The 18,729-nt window shown below is 54.0% G+C and overlaps 2 protein-coding genes across 2 annotated transcripts; both read left to right on the top strand.

The window, feature by feature from the left end:
* The first annotated feature begins 3,016 nt into the window (after positions 1 to 3,016).
* LOC116494553 (putative P2Y purinoceptor 10) lies at positions 3,017 to 4,132 on the top strand. Its single transcript, XM_032196474.1, has one exon. The coding sequence runs from the start codon at positions 3,017 to 3,019 to the stop codon at positions 4,130 to 4,132; it is 1,116 nt and encodes a 371-aa protein (XP_032052365.1).
* Positions 4,133 to 15,053: 10,921 nt separating this feature from the next.
* Positions 15,054 to 16,040, top strand: GPR174 (G protein-coupled receptor 174). The gene has a single exon (XM_032196444.1). The coding sequence runs from the start codon at positions 15,054 to 15,056 to the stop codon at positions 16,038 to 16,040; it is 987 nt and encodes a 328-aa protein (XP_032052335.1).
* Positions 16,041 to 18,729: the final 2,689 nt, after the last annotated feature.

The raw sequence follows: 18,729 nt of genomic DNA, 5'->3' as shown, positions 1-18,729 counted from the left end.
TCTGTGTCCTTGCCTTGCAGGGGGTGTGCATGAGGGCAGGAGGCTGCTGCGTGTGGCAGTGCGCGGGGCAAAGCCACTTTTGCAGAAAATAGCAAAACTTTGTCGTTACGGACAGAAGCTGTTGTAACCCATCAGCTCTGTTTATGTGTTTCCTATCAGTGCCTGGATTAAACAAACAAAACTGCTGCTTAAAGAACAAGTTCCAAAAAGCCTCCACTACTTGAAATCCGAAACTTATTTCAATCCAAAATTGTGGATTATTTTTTTCTTTAATTTTATTTTATTCTATTTTTGGACTTGGTTGCATTTCCCTCCAGCATCCCAGCACTGAACAGGACCAGAGCGAGGCTCTGCTGTCCCATCCTGTCCTGTCCCGTCCCATCCCGCTGTGGCCAGGGCCCCGTCCAGGACTGTCTGTCCAAAAAACCTGTGGAAAAGATGAGGGTGCCTTTGCCAGGGGCTCTGGGAGCAGTAAATGCAATACCGCAGAAATGTAGAGCTGGGTGGGGCATGCAGTGATTCAGAGTAGCCAGGCAATTTCCAATAATGACAGCCATGTACGCGTCCAGAAAAATATACTGCTAACACACTCAGGAACGGCAACGTGGGTGTTGTAATAGCTGCCTTAGCGTCCTAAAGAACTGCAAAGTTGACTGATGCTCAGTGATGCTGAATCCATGAGTAACGGCCTTGCCCCTCTGTGTGTTTCCAGCCCGTAAACCCACCAGGACAGGAATTAATTTCAGCACACAGCTGGATAAAACTCAGCTCTGACGCTTAAAAAAAGCCCCCCAGCTCCTGGCTGTGTGTAAATTGGGGCTGGGAGAGGGCTTTACCCATCACACCGATAGCAACAAATAAATAAACAAATAAGGAATAGCAAAACGATGAAGGAATGGCAGGGAATATTTTGTGAAAGTCTGGTGCCATCGCTGAGGCACAGCCCTGCCAAAGCATGGGAGCGTTTCTGCCCCAAAACTGGCATCACTGATGGCAAAAGACAAGGAGGGCCAGAGGGGCCTGGGGCAAGGCACAGTGAATGCTCCTCATACAGTGAAAACAGGGAACCAGCACCAAGAAGTTAAAATCCCCGCTCTGCCAGGAAGAGCTGTGCTGGAGGTGGCGGTGCCTTGCAGAAAGCTCCCCTCTGCTTCTTGCCAGGTGCTGACAGGCATCAACCAAACACTGAAATAGCAATGCCCCGGCCCCACGTTGAGAAACGCACTGCTGGGCTTCCAGGGCAAGCCAAAAAATGGAGAAAACGGGTGAGATGGCTCCCCACATCTCAGGATTTGGGCTGGATGATTGTGGCAAGAGTGGGGAAGCCTTTGGACAAGTTCTGGAGCAGGGCTGGTATCAAATGAGCTTCCCATTGGGTTTCCAGGCAGGTGGAGATGCTGCAGGGACCGCAGGGAAGGGGCTTTGCTGCCCACTGTCCCCCCGTGCCCAACTCCCCCACTCCCTGCCACAGCTCAGCAGAGAAAGCAGAAACGTCCTGACCCAGGGCTGCTGGGTTAAGCATGGTCAGCAGCTAAAAAGTGCATGAGTGCAGCAGTTGGGCTTTCACTTCAGCCTCGTGTTCTTGCAGCCAAGCCCTGGAGAAAGCAAACGGCAGCCGGCACCACGGCCAGGTTTGGCCCAGAGGTGGGCGAATGCCCCGACCCTCCTGGGAGCAGAGAGGTGCAGGCAGCAGGCAGCTCAGCCAAGAGGCTGCTGCCTGCATGCTCTGTAAGATATAGAGCCTCTAAGATACAAATATATAGATATGGGATATATATATAGCACCCTACGTATCTTTATGGAGCAGCCTATACGTATATCTAGATATACATCCTATATCATCCTATATATCTAGAGCGAGCATCCTCTGTGTATATATCTCATCCTATAAATCTAGAAAGAACATCCTATATATATATATATCATCTGACATCTAGAGAGGGAGCATCCTCCCTCTCTCACTCTCTCTTTCCCCGTATGTATCTATAGAGAGGGAGCATCCCGTACACAGCTAGAGCACCCCGCTCTGCAGCACCCTCCTCCTGCATGCCAGCCCCTGCACAGCTGCCTCCGAGGAGGAGCAGGGTCAGAGCCTTCACCCTGACACCTCGTGTGCAGGAGCTGCTCCCTGCTGCGGGCGGTTTAGCTTTGGGAAAGCCGTCCTTGTGTCAAACACCAGGCACAGGGCTGTGGGAAGCTGCTTCCTAATTAAATGCCACTGCTGAGGGGCTTGGTGGCAAGGGCAGAGCTGCTGGGGCTGTCCCAGAGCAGGCTGCTGGAAGGAAGCCACAGGCGTCCCAACACCCTGCAGGCTGCCCGAGGCTCTGTTTCCAGCACCACATCTCCCAGAGGCAAATTATATGGCATGGGGCTTTGTTTCCAGATAGCAAATCCACCACCCTCCAGAGACCCACACATACCCGTGAGCCCCGAAAGACCCACCAATGCCCCCACGATGGCAGTGGGAGGTGAATCAGGCAAATGGGGGAAAAAAATCCTTCTGCAGCTCCGAGACAAGCATATTTGTCTTCCTGCAGGGCCTGGGCTGCTGCTGGCAGATCCTGTCTGTTGCTACAACACGATGCCTGCACAGCGTGCCGGGAGCGCCCAAATTGAGTTAGCAGGACCGGCAGAGGGACTGGCGTGCGTTCGGCTGGCTATTAGCTTAGGAAAGCAGCTTTGGATCTGGAGCCAGGGCTGTGATAGATCTGTCTGCACCTCCCTGGCTGGCCTCTGCTCCTCTCTGCTGCCAGCAGCATCGTTTGCTGAGGCTAATTACACTGAACCTCTGCGCGGATCCAAAAGGACAATTTTATCAGCCCGCTCAAAGCCCCTCTTTATTTGCAGCCCCACGGAAATCACCTGTATATATGCAGCTTGTTCTTACACCCTGAAGTGCATTTATTCAACGCGGGGCAATACTGGGAGGTTTGGGGCATCACAGCACTTGTTTTTGCTCCCCGCAGAAAGCCTCCACCTGCCTGAATCCACCACGGAGCGAGGAGACTCGGCCGAGATGGAGAGCAACGCGTCCTCTGGGAACTGCACCCACCCGCAGATGGCCTTCCAGTCCACGCTGTACGCAGCCACGTACACCATCATCTTCATCCCCGGCCTGCTGGCCAACAGCGCTGCCCTGTGGGTCCTGTGCCGCTTCATCAGCAAGAAGAGCAAAGCCGTCATCTTCATGATCAACCTGGCCGTGGCCGACCTGGCCCACGTCCTCTCGCTGCCGCTGCGGATGTATTACTACATCAACCACACGTGGCCCTTCGGGAGCTTCCTCTGCCAGGTCTGCTTCTACCTGAAGTACCTCAACATGTACGCCAGCATTTGCTTCCTCACCTGCATCAGCATCCAGCGGTACCTCTTCCTCCTCCACCCCTTCAGAGCCAAGGACTGGAAGCGCCGCTACGACGCGGCCATCAGCGCGGCCGTCTGGCTCTTCGTGGGGGCCGCCTGCCTGCCCCTGCCCATCGTGAGGAGCCCGGCCCTGTCCAACAGCACCAACACCTGCTTTTCGGACCTGGCCGTGAAGCAGCTGGCGCCGGGAGCCTCCATCGCGCTGGTGACGGTGGCGGAGCTCTTCGGCTTCGTCATCCCCTTCGGCATCATCGCCTGCTGCACGTGGAAGATGAGGCAGTCGCTGCGGGAGTGCCAGACGCAGCTGCAGAACGCCAGCGAGAAGCAGCGAGCGCTGCGGATGGTCCTGATGTGCGCCGCCGTCTTCTTCATCTGCTTCACCCCCTACCACATCAACTTCCCCCTCTTCATGATGGTGATCGAGAACATCATCACGGACTGCGCCGTGCACAGGAGCACGCTCCGCTTCCACCCCATCTCCCTCTGCCTCGCCAGCCTCAACTGCTGCCTGGATCCCGTCCTCTACTACTTCATGACCTCCGAGTTCCAGGACCAGCTGCTGCGGCACGGCTGTGCCGCCCTGCGGGCTCGCCTCACGCGCAGCCGCAGCAGCTTCTCCGTGGTGGACGCCGGCCACGACATCCGCACCAAGCCGAGAAACCTGCCGCGCTTCAGGCTTTGGTCCATCCCCAAGCTCTTCGGCCGGATAAACAGCATGGAAATCCCCCCGGTGCCGCCCGACGAGCTCCTCCTGGAGTCCATCTCTTGAGAAGAAGACGCTCCCCGCCGCGTAGGTGCTCCCCGTAGCTTGAGTGAAGGTCGCGTTGGGTCTCCACATCCGTGCTGAATTCCCCCTGTGCGCAGCAGGTGCTGGGATCGGGCCCAGGAGGACGTTTTGGTGGAGGAGGTTTGGGTGCTGTGTTGTAGTGTCAGGGACTGTTCGCCTTACAGTGTTCTCCGTCGTGTTATCGCTAAAATATCGCAAACAGCCGCCACAACCATCAGTGTTTCTCCCCTGCTGGACTGCAGCTAGGTGTGGTGCCCTGCCTTTGCTGTCGTGTCAGTGTCTGTACCTATTTGTCGTGTTTGGCAGCCCTTCTGCATCCTGCCAGGTGTGGTGCGGGGTGGGCCTGTGCCCTCCACACCGCGGGCTCCAGATCAGGATGGGTAATGGCATGCATGCCGAGCAAACCTCTCCCTCCGAGAAAATCAACACTAAATCTGGACCTTGGGACTGCAGCAGAGAGGATGAGAAGTTGGCGTTGCCATCTAGAAGCCTGTGTCATTTGGGGTGTTGCTAAAGCCTCTGCTCATCGATACAGATGTCACACAAGCCCCTTGGGTCTGTTTCATAAACCAGGAGTGGGTGCAGCCCTAGCTGGGACCAAGAAACGTTTACAAACCTGACCCGAGTGCATCCTTCAGGCTTCAAACTCGGGAGGAAATAAAATGTTCTCAACACGTCTTTGGGCACTGTGGGTGTTATTTCAAGCAAACCCTCCCATGGTTGTAGGGACCGACTCGAGCCGCTCCCAAAGAGCCCCAAGAGCCCCGACGGCCACCCCCAGGCAGCATTTCCATAGCACTTTTTTCTTGGACAGCTGCATTTTTTCTATTTATCAGCTAATTCGGTACTGGCATCACTCTCAAAGCAATGTCTCAAGGTGCAGGGGGTGCCTGTCCTGCTCCTGGCCCCCCTTGGGCTGCCAGCAGCTCCAAAAAGCCCCCCCCCACCACCACGGCCCCGTGGGCTGCGGGGTTTGCTCTCGTGCACTAAGGCGTTGGTGACTGCCGTGCCAAAAACCCTCAGAGGATTACATAAGTAAATGTAGGCAGAGGATTTTTTTTTTTTTTTAATAGAGAACAGATTTACTGATAATTGGGTGCACATGTCCAGCCCATGTGGCGTTCCTGGCGAGGTGCACGCAGGCGGTGCAGTTCACTGCTCGCCAGCCAAAGGCAGACGAGGGGAGACCTGCACAACCTGGGGAAATGCTTTTTTGGGGCTTACCATGCTCCAGCTCACACCATCCCCTGCTGGCCTGAGCCTCCTCCTCTCACAAAAGAAAAGAATAATTAAGGGATGTGGTTTCCTTGCTTGGTTTTGGGGGAAAAAAAAGGCTTTTTAGGGCTGCAAAGAGCTGCTTCAGAGGGGCACGTTGGAGTGCAGGGGGTGGACATCCAGGTCGACCTTGGTGATCACTCAGGGCATTTATGGCATCCTGCTGAGTGAAGGCAAAGCCCGCATAGCAGCTCTGACCCTCCTGGCAGCCCCATGGAGCTTCCCCAGCAGCCCCAGTTACCGCCGGGGCTTCACCAGTCTGTTTGCAGATTGCGCAGCTTCACGGCAGCTTCTGCAACGCAGCCCTGCCTCCGAGAGGAAAACAGGAAAAAGAAAGCAAAATAAAAACTCACAGCAAGCTGTCACGTGCAGATAGCAGCAGCCATTCCTGCAGGCAGCCCTGCCTGCACCACAGCTTGCAGGGGAAATAGAGCAGAACCCCCCTTTTTGGGGTTACCCGCACAGGATAGCCATGAATTCGCTGTTGAATAACATCTTTAATAACTCCCTGACCAGATTTATGCCAGGAAAGGACTTGTTCTTGTTCCTAACTTGACCTAAGTGAAAGTTTTCTTGTTGCTGGTTCTGCTTCAGCAGATAAGGCTGCGCTGGGTTTTACCCAAACCCGGCCCAAACCCAAGGAAACTCCCCTCTTCTGCAGGCTGCTGCCTCCTGCCTGCCGGAGCCCGGGTGGCTGCCAGCCCCATCTGTCCCACAGCCGGCAGCACTGCAGCATCCCCAGCAAGATTTAGGACCAGAACGAGCTAACTGCTAAAATGGGAAAGTGAAGTGCTGGAGAGAAAGGGAAGGAAGGGGCGAGGGCAAGGGCTGATAGCAGCAGGCTCACCTCCGCAGGCTCAGCCAGGGACCCCCGGCTCTGCCTGCAGCTGCGGCAGTGCAGTGTCCTGAAATCTCACATGCAATTAGTTGTTCTACTCACACGCAGTTAATTAAGCACGCAAAATTCCCCAGTACCTAAATAAAGGCTCTCCAAGGTGATGCCCCTCGTGCGCAATGCTTTCTAGGGCACTGCAGGCAGGGAAGGAAAGCTGCTCTGCTCCGCTCCGCTCTGCTCTGCTAAAAATACCTTGTCCTGCCTCCGGGACCGCGTGCCTCCCAACTTCACCTCACCAAAACCACCCCGCTGGTGGCAGAGCCTGCGCTGCACACCCAGGAAGGATTGATCCCCAGGCACGGTGAGTGCTGGCTCGCTGAGTGCTGGCACAGTGCGTTCTGGCACCCTGCTCCCTGCCGCCGCTCCCGGCCACTTGGTGATCCTCCCGTCCTCGCCCTGCAGCGAGGGGAAAGTGCCGCGGCTGGCACGGGAACAGACACAGCCAGGCTCGAGTGCTGAGGGTAACCTAGATGCACAGCAAGCAAACGTTGTTGCCAGGGAGTGGCTTCCCAGACAGCAGTGATTTCATCCCACCCAAGGCCAATTTTTTGATTCACGGCTCAGCCAGCCGCTGAAGATCAGGTCACTGATGGTTATCGGGGTGGCACTCTGTTAGAAATATGGGGCCGTTTGGCAGCTCCAGGGCTGGAGCGATGCAGTTCAAACCACAAATGCCTGCTCATGCAGAAGGGAAAGGACCTGGAAAATGCCTCGCTGCCCACCCAGCCTGGGCTGTGCCAGCGCTGGCAAGCCCAGGGCTGCCATGGGTCGGCTCTGCTGCGACACAGTCACAGCCCTGCCAGCTCCATGTGGGTGCCCTTCCCTGGGCTCCTCCTTGGGTGTGCTGGGCCAGCACCGAGGCAAGCAGGCAGGCAGCCACCCTAATTTCCAGCCTTGCACTCAGCTTCTGGTTAACGTGAGGCTGTGCCGGCTGCAGCACGACGTGAAATGGGAAGGACGACCGCAGCGCGGCGCACCATGAGCGCCAGCTGTGCGCCGAGCGGGGCGCTGGCAAAACAGGATATGGTTATGCTCCGAAAGGTGTTTTTGAAAGAAGCAGCCGATCTGTACAGTAAGCACTCTTGCCACCCCGAACAGAGGCCAGGCTTTCTTATAAACGGGCCGGCTTCCGCAGAAATGAAAGTGCAAACTTGAGCACCCGCCGCGCATCTGAGCAGGAAAAGGAAAGGTAAAGTTTTCAGAAGCCAGTCTCTGTTCAGGAATCGGGAGGTTTTTGGTGCTGCCTTTGTTCCTGGCGCTTTGCTGCCTGTTGCAGCAGCAGCAAACCCCACAGCACGAGGCGGCAGAGGTGTGATGTGACCACGGACAGGTTCTGCAGGGCGTGCAGCTCAGCTGAGATGTGGCACACGGCTGCAGGCTGGCTCCCACTTTGCCCAGCTAGCCCTGTTTTCAGGTAGCAATTTGGCAAGCCTTCTGATTCAGAAGCCTGGGGACTGCCAGGTTGTACACCACATGATTTTGGGGAGGAAAAAAGGGTTATCTTGCAACTGCTAAGGTGAAAGCCCTTTGTGAAGAGCGCCGTGCGCAGGCAGCTGCCAGGAGGCGCAGCGCGCTCGGGGAAGCTTCCCATCGCCCGATGCAATTACAGAAACACCACAGGACCAGTGCGAATGAGCCGGCATCTCAGCAGAGTCTCGGGGCAATGCCACAAGGCCACCAGCCCCGCTGAAGCACCAACCCCCTGGGTGCTTTTATTCTAAAAGTAGCAGCAGCCTGATGCATCCCAGAGCCCAAGAGAACAACTCTGTGGTGAAGATACCACGGCGCTGAAAGCAGCGGCTCCCACACAAGATTAATTATCCCACATTAAGCAACCACCAGGCTTCCAAAACAATGGCTGTATGCTTTATATAGCAGGAGCGTGAGCTGCTCAAACAGGCGAGTGCCTCTGTGCTTTGGGAGATGCTCCCCAGCAAGGAGCTGTGCCACTGCAGGGACCAGAGCATTGTCCCTGTGTCCCTGTGACCTTGTGTCCCTGAGGCTGCTCTCAGCACAGCATTTGCAGAGCAGAGCAATGACCACGGAGAGCCTCCTACTTTTGGGGAATCCCAAATGGGGCTGTGATAAGCTCCAGAAGGAGTTTGTGAAGCATCCCCCGATGCAGGGGGTGCGGGGTCCTGCAGCGGGGGTCTCCTGCCCCAGCAGCCCCTCTCCATCCACCTCCATGGCAGCACTGTCCCCTCTGGCGAGACCATGGGTGACAGGGGCTCAGACCTGGGCTCTGCCACCTTTCTGCTTTGGGAGGTGGACATGGACGAGCTGACAGCCACCCCAGTGTTGGCAGGTCACTGCAAAGCAGCAGCTATCTGGACTCGCAGCCTCCCAGAATGACCTCCCATGTGGCTAACGTGGGAAGGGCTCCCGGGTGCCCTGCACCAGAAGCAGAGGCAGAACAGCAGGGCACAGGGGTGACACTACGTTACCCCCTCGTGCATCAGGCTGTGGTTTCCCAACAGGATCTGGCCCTGGCACTGCTTGCCCCAAGGCAGGGATCCCTTTGCTAATGCTGAGTTTTCCATAAAGAGATCTTATCCCCATTGCACCCGCAGTCACTGGCCCTCTGCCCACTGACCCCAACATGCGCCCACCCAGGGCCACGAAGATGTCAATTAGCAATTAGCACACATGCTCGTTTTTCTCATGGCTTTTCAGTTCTTCCATTTCTGTATTTGTCAGCAGCAGGGGGAAGAAGCACTAAATACAGAGATGAGCAAGTGTTTCTGCATTAGAAACGTGTGAATCCACAAGTCTTGTCCCTGGCCAGGCGGGTTTGTGCTGGGCACTGGTGAGCTGAGTGGTGCTGGGAGCCCATGGGGACAGCAGCCCTGGCCTGTGCCCACAACCTCCGTGGTGGGGAATGAAAAAAAGACTGAAATAATCTCCTTCGACAGAGGAGAGAATGAGGAAAGAGAAAAGAAACTGAGTGATGAAACATCTAGCACAGCTTTCGGTCTCATCAGCTCGGTGTCGTTGCAGAAGGGGGGCTCTGCAAGGAGGAGCTGGCCCAGAGCCCTCGCTGGTTCCCAGAGCCCCTCCTGGAGCCCACAGGTGCCTGCACGATGCCACCAGGACACGGCTGGGGCCATTCAAGCCCTTGTGGTCCCCCCAGCCCTGCTGGGGCCACAGCCCCACTGCACTGAGCAGGAGCCACCGTGCCGCCGCGGCAGTTTCCAAAACACACCAAACCCAGCGGCGCCTCGATATCTCTCTTCACCACAAAAAAAAAAAAAAAAAAAAAAAAAAAAAAAAGGGGGAAAAAAAAGCAGGTCCAGCTCTGACCTGCTGGCACAATGAGCAGAAATAAACCAGGGCTGGCGGGGAGGGCCCCGCGCCGGCGCAGGCTGCACGCTCGCAGCAGTTGCACTTTTGCTTTGTGTGCCGGGAGGGGTGGAAGCGCGCACCCGCAGCGGGGCTCCACGGGCACAGCCGGCCGAGCCTGCCAAGGTAGGAGCACGCTTCTTGTCCCCCGTTGCCTTCGATTCAAGGTTTAGCTTGTGCTTTCTTTAGTTATTATCGCCGTGTGGGTTTTGTGCCTCCTGCGTTATAAGAGGGCTGGGGGTGCCCAGCAGAGAGGCGGGTGGGGCTCCAAATTCACCACCATGGGTCCTCAAAATTAACTGAAGGAGACGGTGCTGGACAGGTCGAGCTGGTGCTCAGGAAGTGACCCTGGGCAGGACGAGGAGCCGCTCGCTGTCTCCATGTTTCAGCCGTTCAGCAAGTGCTGGCCAGAGGCCCCGAGCGTGCCAGCGAGATGGGCACGGCTCCAGCCCAGGTGCCGGGTCCCCAGCCCCGTTCCCCGGTGCTGCCCCAAGAGCACCCTGAGGCCCCGTGCCCACTGTGGGTGATCCCCAGCCTGGGCAGAGCTGGTGGCTGCCAGAAAGGGATGGGGTGCTGGGGCAGGGATGTGGCTGGAGGGGGGCTTTTGGGGACCGTGCGACACAGGCTCCACTGGCACGTGCATGCAAGTGGTGTATTTACTCCTTGCCTCACGTCCCACTTCAGCATGTCGGAGCGTTACTAAATGGGCTGCTCTTTGCAGAAGGCAGTGTGCTGATTTTCCACCAGCAATTTTTGCCACTCAATGGCAAAAACTCGTGGAAAAGGAAAAAAGGTTCCTGTCCCTGCTGGTGCACCGGCGAACCTGGTGTGCGCGGGATGGGATGGAGCCGGCACCGCGGGAGCGCTGGCTCCGCTTGCCCCAGCTCCATGCCACGGGCATGTGGCTGTGCCCTGAGGGTGGACATCAACAGTTTGGGTGGAAAATTCAAGATTTTGGTGTTTGATGCCGCACCTTCCTACCATGGCCATCGCCGTGTGCCAGGGAAGGGACACAGGGGTGTGGGCAGCAGGCTGACAGCTGGCTCTGCTCCTTGGGGTACATTTTCCATTTTTTAGCCAGGATAAATATCAGCAAGAAAGAAGAGCTTGGGCAGATGGTTAAAAGGTAAAAGCAGTATATGTCACAAGGAATTAAACCAGAGTGTTTACGTTTTCTTGCACATTTGTGGGATTTACCCAACTGAAATCCCCCTGCCGGCCTGGCTGACTGTCCCACGGCAGGCCCACGGCTCCAGCCAGCTCTCTGGGGGCAGAAGAAATGCCCAATCCCCCCCAGAAGGAGTCCCAGGAGTGTGTGGTGAGGATTTATGGTACTCGGGGTTGCTTTGGGACCTTGCTGGCTTACCTGACAGCCAAAACCTCTCCATCCCCCACACCCAGCCAGCATGGACACAGGCTGGGAACGCGGGGAGCGCAGGCAAGGCTGGAAGCACTGATACCCTGAGCAGGAGCAAACAAGATTAAGGATGAACAACAGAAAGAAACCCCTTCATCCTGCTGTGCCAAGGCCCCACAGCCCCAACCTGTAACATCTTGGCTGTTTCCCTGCTTTTTCCCCATAATGAGCATTCAGCACTTCAGTGACTCATGTTTCGAGTAACCACAGACGATGATGAACAGGCACCTGCTCGGCTTCTCTGCAGCTGAAGCAAAACAAGCTGGCTGTGTCCGTACTGCCTCGCAAACACGGTGTTGGCAAATTTATTCTGGCAAACCAAGGCGCAACTGGTGCTTGGTGCAGAACGGGTGCTGCAAGAGCGGATGGATGCTCGGGAGGCCACTGGTACCCAGGGTTAGGATGAACCACACAGCTCCTGATGTAACCCCGGAGGTGTCTGCTCTGTGCCAGGGCAGCCAGGAATGCAGAAAGGCAGGGGCTGTGCTGCTTCGGGCCCTTCAGGCCAAGCACGGTGAAGTTTCAGAAGAGGCAAAGTAAACGAGACCATGAGGATGGCCAACAAAAACGCACTGTGGCTTCCGCGGGCAGATGCTACCAAAGAAGTAAAGAGAGAAATTTCCACCATCAACACAACAAGAGGCAAAACTGTCCCCCCTGGGGAAGAAGGTAGAAACCCAAAGGTCTACCAGAAAGCTGCTTCAGGAGAAAGAAGACTTTTTTTTTTTTTTTTTTTTTTTTAAACCTGAAAGCAGCCCTATGTAATTAGTGGTTTATATTTGCATAACTTCTACTTTTATTTATTATGTATTATGATGATGATGTTGATGATTTTTACTGTAATTACTGGTACTTACCACTGCCACAACAGGACAGCAACAATTCCAGGGCCGTACAAAGCCTGGGCACCGGGCAGTGATGCTGTGCCCCCTCGCTGGTACACACGGGAGGTTCACACCTCAACATCTCCACCCACACGGCTTCATCGGGACCCTGAGCTTCCAGCTGAAATCCTGCTGAGCTGGAATTTAGCTGGCAGACTCATGTGCCCAGCTCTACTGAGTCCTGGCCCTTAAACAGCTGGCTGCAAACCTCACCTGGTGTTCGTGGCTCATTAAGACAAATGAATCTTCTTCATCAAGCACCCTAAAGTGACTGGCTGTGGGGTCTCCTTGGCAAAATGAAGAGGGGGAAAAAAGGTCAGGAGGAAGAAGGAAGTCGTGCCTGGGGAGAGCCTCACCCCCCCAACACGCGCCCTGAGCCGACGAGAGACGAGTGCAGATGACGTGAAACAAAATTTCCTCTTTCTGCAGCTTTTTTTAGCCTCCTGCTGGTTTTTACGCAGCGCTTTTGGCTGAACCACCGCGCTGTGCAATGTGACTGCCCGGGATTTCCAAAGCGCACTTTCTCACCACCACGGGGCGGGTGATGCTGTCCCCTGCACCGGGGCTCTCAGGGCCCCCGGGGCCGCAGCAGCATCTCTGCCCAGGCGGGGGTAGCAGGAAAGTCCCTGGGCAGTGGGGAGGGCGAAACACGGGCAGCTACGGAGGCAGCTTGTGTACCCCAGCGATGGTTTGTCCTGGAGGGGTCTGTACCCACACCGCACGATGCTGAACCCTCCCCGGGAAGCTCACGGGAGTGCACCAAGCGCTGCCAAAACCCTGTCCCATCCGCACGCCCCTCGGTTACTGGTGCCAGTAAAGCAAATGGAAACTGAAGCCCTTGGCCCCAGTTCCCCACCCATGACTGATAAACCAACGAGTAGGTAAGCACCAGTTTTCCTACGTGACTGAGAGATTACTCACATTTCTAGAATTAATTGTGCCCTGGAGGTCAGCCTCAGAATTAATAGCAGGACTGGAAAGTCTTCGCAGAGGAGGCTAGCTGACCCCACGGCTCGTTAATGGGCGCCTCTGGAGCTGAATGCGATTATTTCTCGAGCCCTTTTGCTCTCCTGACTGAGTGGGATGTGGGCTCCCTGGAAAAAGGAAAACATCTCGGTCTCTTTGGACTCATCACTTAATGGTATGGCAAGAGAAATAAAATGAATGGGCACATAAAAGCTGCCCTGAGAACAGTTTCCTTTGGCAGATTTTGTAGTTTTACAGAAAGCTGCTCCAAAGTTGCAGTGCAATCACACCGACAAGTGCTGAACATCAGCCTCACTAAAAAGCTTCGTATTTTAGCACCTGTGCCTCAAAGTACAGGAAAAAGCATCACGGATTGCAGCAGGGTGAAATTTTTAATCTATAAATGTGCCTCGGGCACATCACGTGGCACCACACTTTTCTCATGTAGACCTGTAGGTTTGGTTCTTCACGCTGAAGCAAAAGGTGACCTGGAGAAAGTTTGATCAGAGATCTGAATTCCCTCTATATTTATTAGATCTGGGTTTTGGTTGGTTGGTTGGTTGGTTGGTTTGGTTTTGGTCTGACATATTCAGATATTATCAGCTGCCCACTATGCAAACAATTTTTGAACAAAGTCATCCTACAGTCAGCTTAGTTTATGGGGAAATGACTCCTGGTGTTTCCAATGGCTGCAGCAGGCCTCCTCACAAGGTGGCGAATGGAAAGGCTCAGAAAAAGCTGTTGGGAGAAAGTGTGCGTTGTTCTGTGGCAAAAAGCACTTAATAAACAGGCCACTTGTCCCTGCTTGCAGTACGAATGTCTTATTTTCAAAAAATAAATGAAAAAGTTGACGCCCCCCAAAAAAATGTGCGCTGCTTTGATGCACCTGTGCTGATGCACCTTACAAGTGGTGGAGGCTGAGCCTTTTCTCTGCCTTTCCAAGAGAAAGCCCTGGCAGGTAGCTGACAGCCGCTGTCCGTGCCTCCCACGCTGCCCTTTTGCCTGCAAATGCTGACGGTTTGGTGAAAGCCACCATCCTGGGGCTCCCACGCCGAGGTGCAGCACCGGTGTCTGTGCTGATGGAAGATTTACATGAAAATGCACAGGGCCATTCAGATGAGCAGCGCATTTCTTTCCATCATCTTCTCGGTTCTTTGTAGCCGTGGTGAGTGTGGGAAGTTTCTGAAGGACTTTCCCGGAGGCCACGGGAGCATCGAACCCATGGGGAGGATGGTCCTGGGGCTGTGGGCTGCAGAAAGCAGGCATGAACTGAATCTGCCCCGTGACGGAGCCGCTGCAGGGTGGGCTGTGCAATTAAACCCATTTTCTATCCGTTCCTCAGTGGTTTGTCCCTGACTTCCCTTGGGCGAGAGGTGGTGCTGGGTAGAGGGGTGAAGAGCTGACCTCTTCTAGCGAGGGGTTGCTGCTGAGGAGAGATTTTCCTCCCTCTCCTGCAGTCCTCCTGCAGGCTTTGCTGTGTGCGACCCGCGGCTCCGTGCGGCGCTGTAACTGCACCTCTCTGTCTTTCAGCTGTGGGACCGTGCCTGCCGTCAGACTCCTGTGCTGAGGGAAGGGGCTGCAATGCCACCCAAAAGGTGACCGAGGGTGCAGACCTGGCGCCGGACTGTTGACTGCTTCAACACGTAAAGATGGATTTCTCCGTGGGGATCCCAGCTCTACCAGCACCGCAAGTAGCTGCGTTAAGGTCTGGTAACTTCTGAAAAAGCAGGAAGGACACGTACAATACAAGCAGGACTTGAATGAATCCAGAGCAGAGCTCCTCACCAGATGGGACAGGATCGCCTAGCTGAAGCCTCGTGCACAAACACCAGGGCTGAAGGAGGTTTACACCTGTTTATTTAGGAACCAAAAACCTCAGGACAACCTGGCTGCAGGGTGCCGGTGAGGACCATGTTACTGTGCCAGAGTGCTGACAGCACATGCCTGCGTTGGCACAGCAGAAGACTTCATGAAGAGCAAAGGTAACCAGTGCCCGAAAGGCAGGAAGGCAACGGCTTGGGACAGAGGTGCTACTGAGCTCACAGCTCTTCTGCTCGCCATCTACGCACAGCTCCTGGGGGCTCTGGGGAAAGAAACCAGAGCTGAGCAGGAATCTAGAGCCCAGCCATGGAGAACAGCTCAACCTGCTCCAACAGCACCAACCTCAAGCCCTACTATGCAGCTACATACACTTTCATCCTCATCCCTGGACTAATAGGAAATGTATTGGCTTTGTGGGTCTTCTATGGGTACATGAAAGAGACTAAACGGGCCGTAATATTTATGATCAATTTAGCCATTGCTGACTTATCGCAGGTTTTATCCTTGCCTCTGAGGATTTTCTACTACTTGACTGGGACATGGGAGTTTGGATCAGGCCTCTGCATGTTTTGCTTCTACCTGAAGTATGTCAATATGTACGCCAGCATCTACTTCTTGGTTTGCATCAGCGTGAGGCGGCTTTTGTTTCTTATGTACCCGTTCAGATTCAGCGACTGCAAACGCATTTGTGATGTGTACATCAGCATTGCTGGGTGGATCGTGGTCTGCATTGGCTGTTTGCCTTTCCCTCTGCTGAGAAGCGAAGAAGCAAAAGTTGCAAACAAGTGCTTTGTGGACCTCCCTGTACGGGAAGTTGACCTTCCCACTGCCATTGCAATGATGACGCTAGGGGAATTGGTGGGATTCATAACACCCCTTTTTATCATCGTATATTGCTCGTGGAAGACCATCTTGTCATTAAAAGAAAAAAACGTCGCTTCACCTGATCTTGGAGAGAAAAAAAAGGCTTTGAAGATGATTCTCACCTGCGCTCTGGTATTTCTGATTTGCTTTGCGCCTTACCATATCAGCTTCCCACTGGATTTCTTTGTCAAAACCAAAAAGATTAAAAACTGCCGCGTCCAGGAGGTGATCTCCCTGTTTCACGCCGTGGCCTTGTGCCTTGCCAGCCTCAACTCCTGCGTGGACCCCATCCTCTACTACTTCACTACGGACGAGTTCCGGAGGCGGCTGTCCCGGCAGGAGCTGCAGGACAGCGTGCAGCTGCACAGCCACAGCTGCAGCAAGAAGCACTCCCAGGCCACGCTGCAGGAGGAGGCCACCGACTGCTAGCGCTGGCTGCCCCGGGCACGGCCCCGGGTACCGCAGGTGCTCGTGCGGATCTGGCCCGTGGCCGATCTGCTTCCCCAGGACACGTGCTGTAGGTGACCCTGCTCGAGCAGGACTCGATGAGCTCTGGAGGTCCCTTCCAACTCAACCACCCTGTGATTCTGTCACGCTGAGAGCCGCTCCTCAGGCACGCTTCTGCTGGCCCCCAGGAGGATTTGAGCTAAAAATACAACAACAAAAAAGCCTGATCTACCCCCTGATGTTTTAATACTTTGGCTGCAAGTGTTCCCTGTGTAAGCACCACTATGTAAATCCCACAGGCCCCACTCCCGAGATGGGCAATCAGGAGCAGGCTGGTGTTGGCAGGAGGAGGCCACACAGCCCTGCCCCGCTGCCACCCACCCATAGCCCAGTCTCACACCCTGGCACCAGACCAGATGCTGCCAAGACTTTGGGATTTCCCCATCCAGCAAGAATTCAGTCCTAAAGTTAGCACGTGGCCCAGTATTATATTATTCTGAAGCAACTGGCGATGGCACAGCATCTTTAATGTCTACATGTGCCTGAGGCCTCAGGTCACCCCGAAGGCCTGGTTGCATCCATAAACACCCAGGACTCGATTCTGGGGGTGCATCAGTTGACAGCTCCCCAAATCACAATGCCAATCAAGTGCCCAGACACTATTTTTTTCTACCATCAGCCATTTTCTTTTACCATCAGGTCATTTCTGGATCAGGGTAAGAAGTAGCAAAATGCCACGAGCGGCCCTTTTTACTGCCTGTGACAAGCTTTAAACACAGGGCCCTGCTTTGAGTGTATTTAGTCAGGGTAAGGGTCCAGTGAGCCTCTCAGGTCCTTTTTTTCTCCAAAAACGGGGTAAATGGTTCCCCTTTCTCTGACAAGAGACTCTGCACCATAACACCTGCTGTGGTGTTATCATCAGTATTACGGTGACCTGCCCCTGAGTCCAGGAGTTGACGATTTTGGGGCGGGGATAACTTTCTGTAGTTGTAGAAAATCCACCTTAGTGAAGTTCAAGTCATTAGCACCAGCTTCGTTAAGACGGGGCACAGGAAGCTGAGCTTTCTGCAGTTTACTGTGATGGGAACTCACTATATGCCGAGTCTAAGGAGCTACCTAACAGGTGGCTTTAAAAAGCTGAGAGAAATATTCAAATGTGGATGTATTTTTAATAGTAAGGTCTTTAAAATCAAACAACAGAAGCTTCGTGCTCCACTGGTACTTTATTTGCACCTTCTTGTATAATCTGTTGTTACGTGAACATTTGAAATGTTACATTTTGAATTGTAAAAATACTGTGATATTAGATTTTATTTAATGCAAATACTGTTTTATAGATTTTATTTATGAAAACATTTTGTAGAAAAATGATGTGAATTCCAGAGACTGTTGGAACACAGAAAGACCTTTTTAAAAAAACTTTTAAAATCCCTCTATATAATAAACCACCCCGCCCACACTGCCAGCCTGTGTCTGTACATGCATTCAGCTGAGTATGCACCACTAATTTGCAGAAACCGAGCAGCACATTGTAATTTGTTCACAACAATAAAAAAAACTATTTATTTTCCAGTATCTGCTTGCATTTCCTGTTGTATATAATAAAAAAAAATCATTCCTCCTCCCCCCCCCCCCAAATTTTAAATGCAGTTCTTGGCTTGCTCTCAAACCTTCAACTGCCTGCATCAGCAGTAAGTTCCTGCTTACAGACCATGTGGGGCAGCTCTTGGAGCATTGCTGCCTCCCAAGCACCTGGAGAAAACAGAACTGAGCACACACAACAGCTCCCAGCTGAGCGAGGCACGTCAGGCACGCATCAGTTCAGTGGTCATATTTGAAGATAATGCACAATTTTAAGCTTTTTTTGCCATTTATGAACACCTACACGTTTCAGACCCACCCTAAATGGAGTGTTTTCCCTTAGGTCCATCAGGCTGTGAATTGAGTGGTGTTTTCTGTGGGATGGGAATGAAGCCCCCAGCACCAGAGGGAGAGTCCCTGACCTCTGCTATGCCAGCCACATGTGCACCCACCACTGGCCTCCTTCCCCCAGCCGTGTGGGAGGCAGCAGGACAGCCCAGCACGACCCCACAGAGCCACTTTTAGCTTCAGAGCGGGGAGAGAAATCACATGAAAGGTTGTCAGAAGTTCAGAAATAATCAGACAAGAAGAACTCAACGTGCTTCAATTTTCCCACTTAGAAAATACCGTAGGCGCAAGAGCAGCCATTTCCTCCACGGTGTGGTTTATTCATATTACTATTAACGGTCTCTTTTTACAGGAAGTCTGCTGCAATGGTCGCGGTAGCTCGCGTGAGCCGGGTTCAGGTGCTCTGCCTGCCTTGTCCTGCCATCCGTGGCAGCTCTGCTCCAGGCAGGGTTTGCTTCAGCTGCCCTCTCCATCACCTCGTAGCACTTGGCCAACGGTGTTGCAGACACCTGGGGAACAAAGATGTTTCCTCACTTAGGTGAGCAGAAGGCATACGTCGTGCCCAGGGGTGGCTTGGAGCAGAAGGATGCTCCAGTGTCCTCCCAAAACACAAAACCCAAAACCCCCAGCTCGTGCTAGGCCCAAAGGAAAGGTGCATCCTCTTTCCAGCATTTACATCTCAGGGGAGTTTTTCTTCATCTGGCAATGGAAGAAGACTCCTCCAAGGACTCACCCCGAGGCT

The sequence above is a fragment of the Aythya fuligula genome, chromosome 13, assembly GCF_009819795.1.
Source record: "Aythya fuligula isolate bAytFul2 chromosome 13, bAytFul2.pri, whole genome shotgun sequence".
Lineage (NCBI taxonomy): Eukaryota > Metazoa > Chordata > Aves > Anseriformes > Anatidae > Aythya > Aythya fuligula.
Note: the sequence above shows the minus strand (reverse complement) of the source record. Positions and strands in the feature narration are given on the sequence as shown.

What these genes read in the sequence shown, in the direction of transcription:
- LOC116494553 (XM_032196474.1), top strand. Translation starts at nt 3,017, where the DNA reads ATGGAGAGCAACGCGTCCTCTGGGAACTGCACCCACCCGCAGATGGCC.
- GPR174 (XM_032196444.1), top strand. Translation starts at nt 15,054, where the DNA reads ATGGAGAACAGCTCAACCTGCTCCAACAGCACCAACCTCAAGCCCTAC.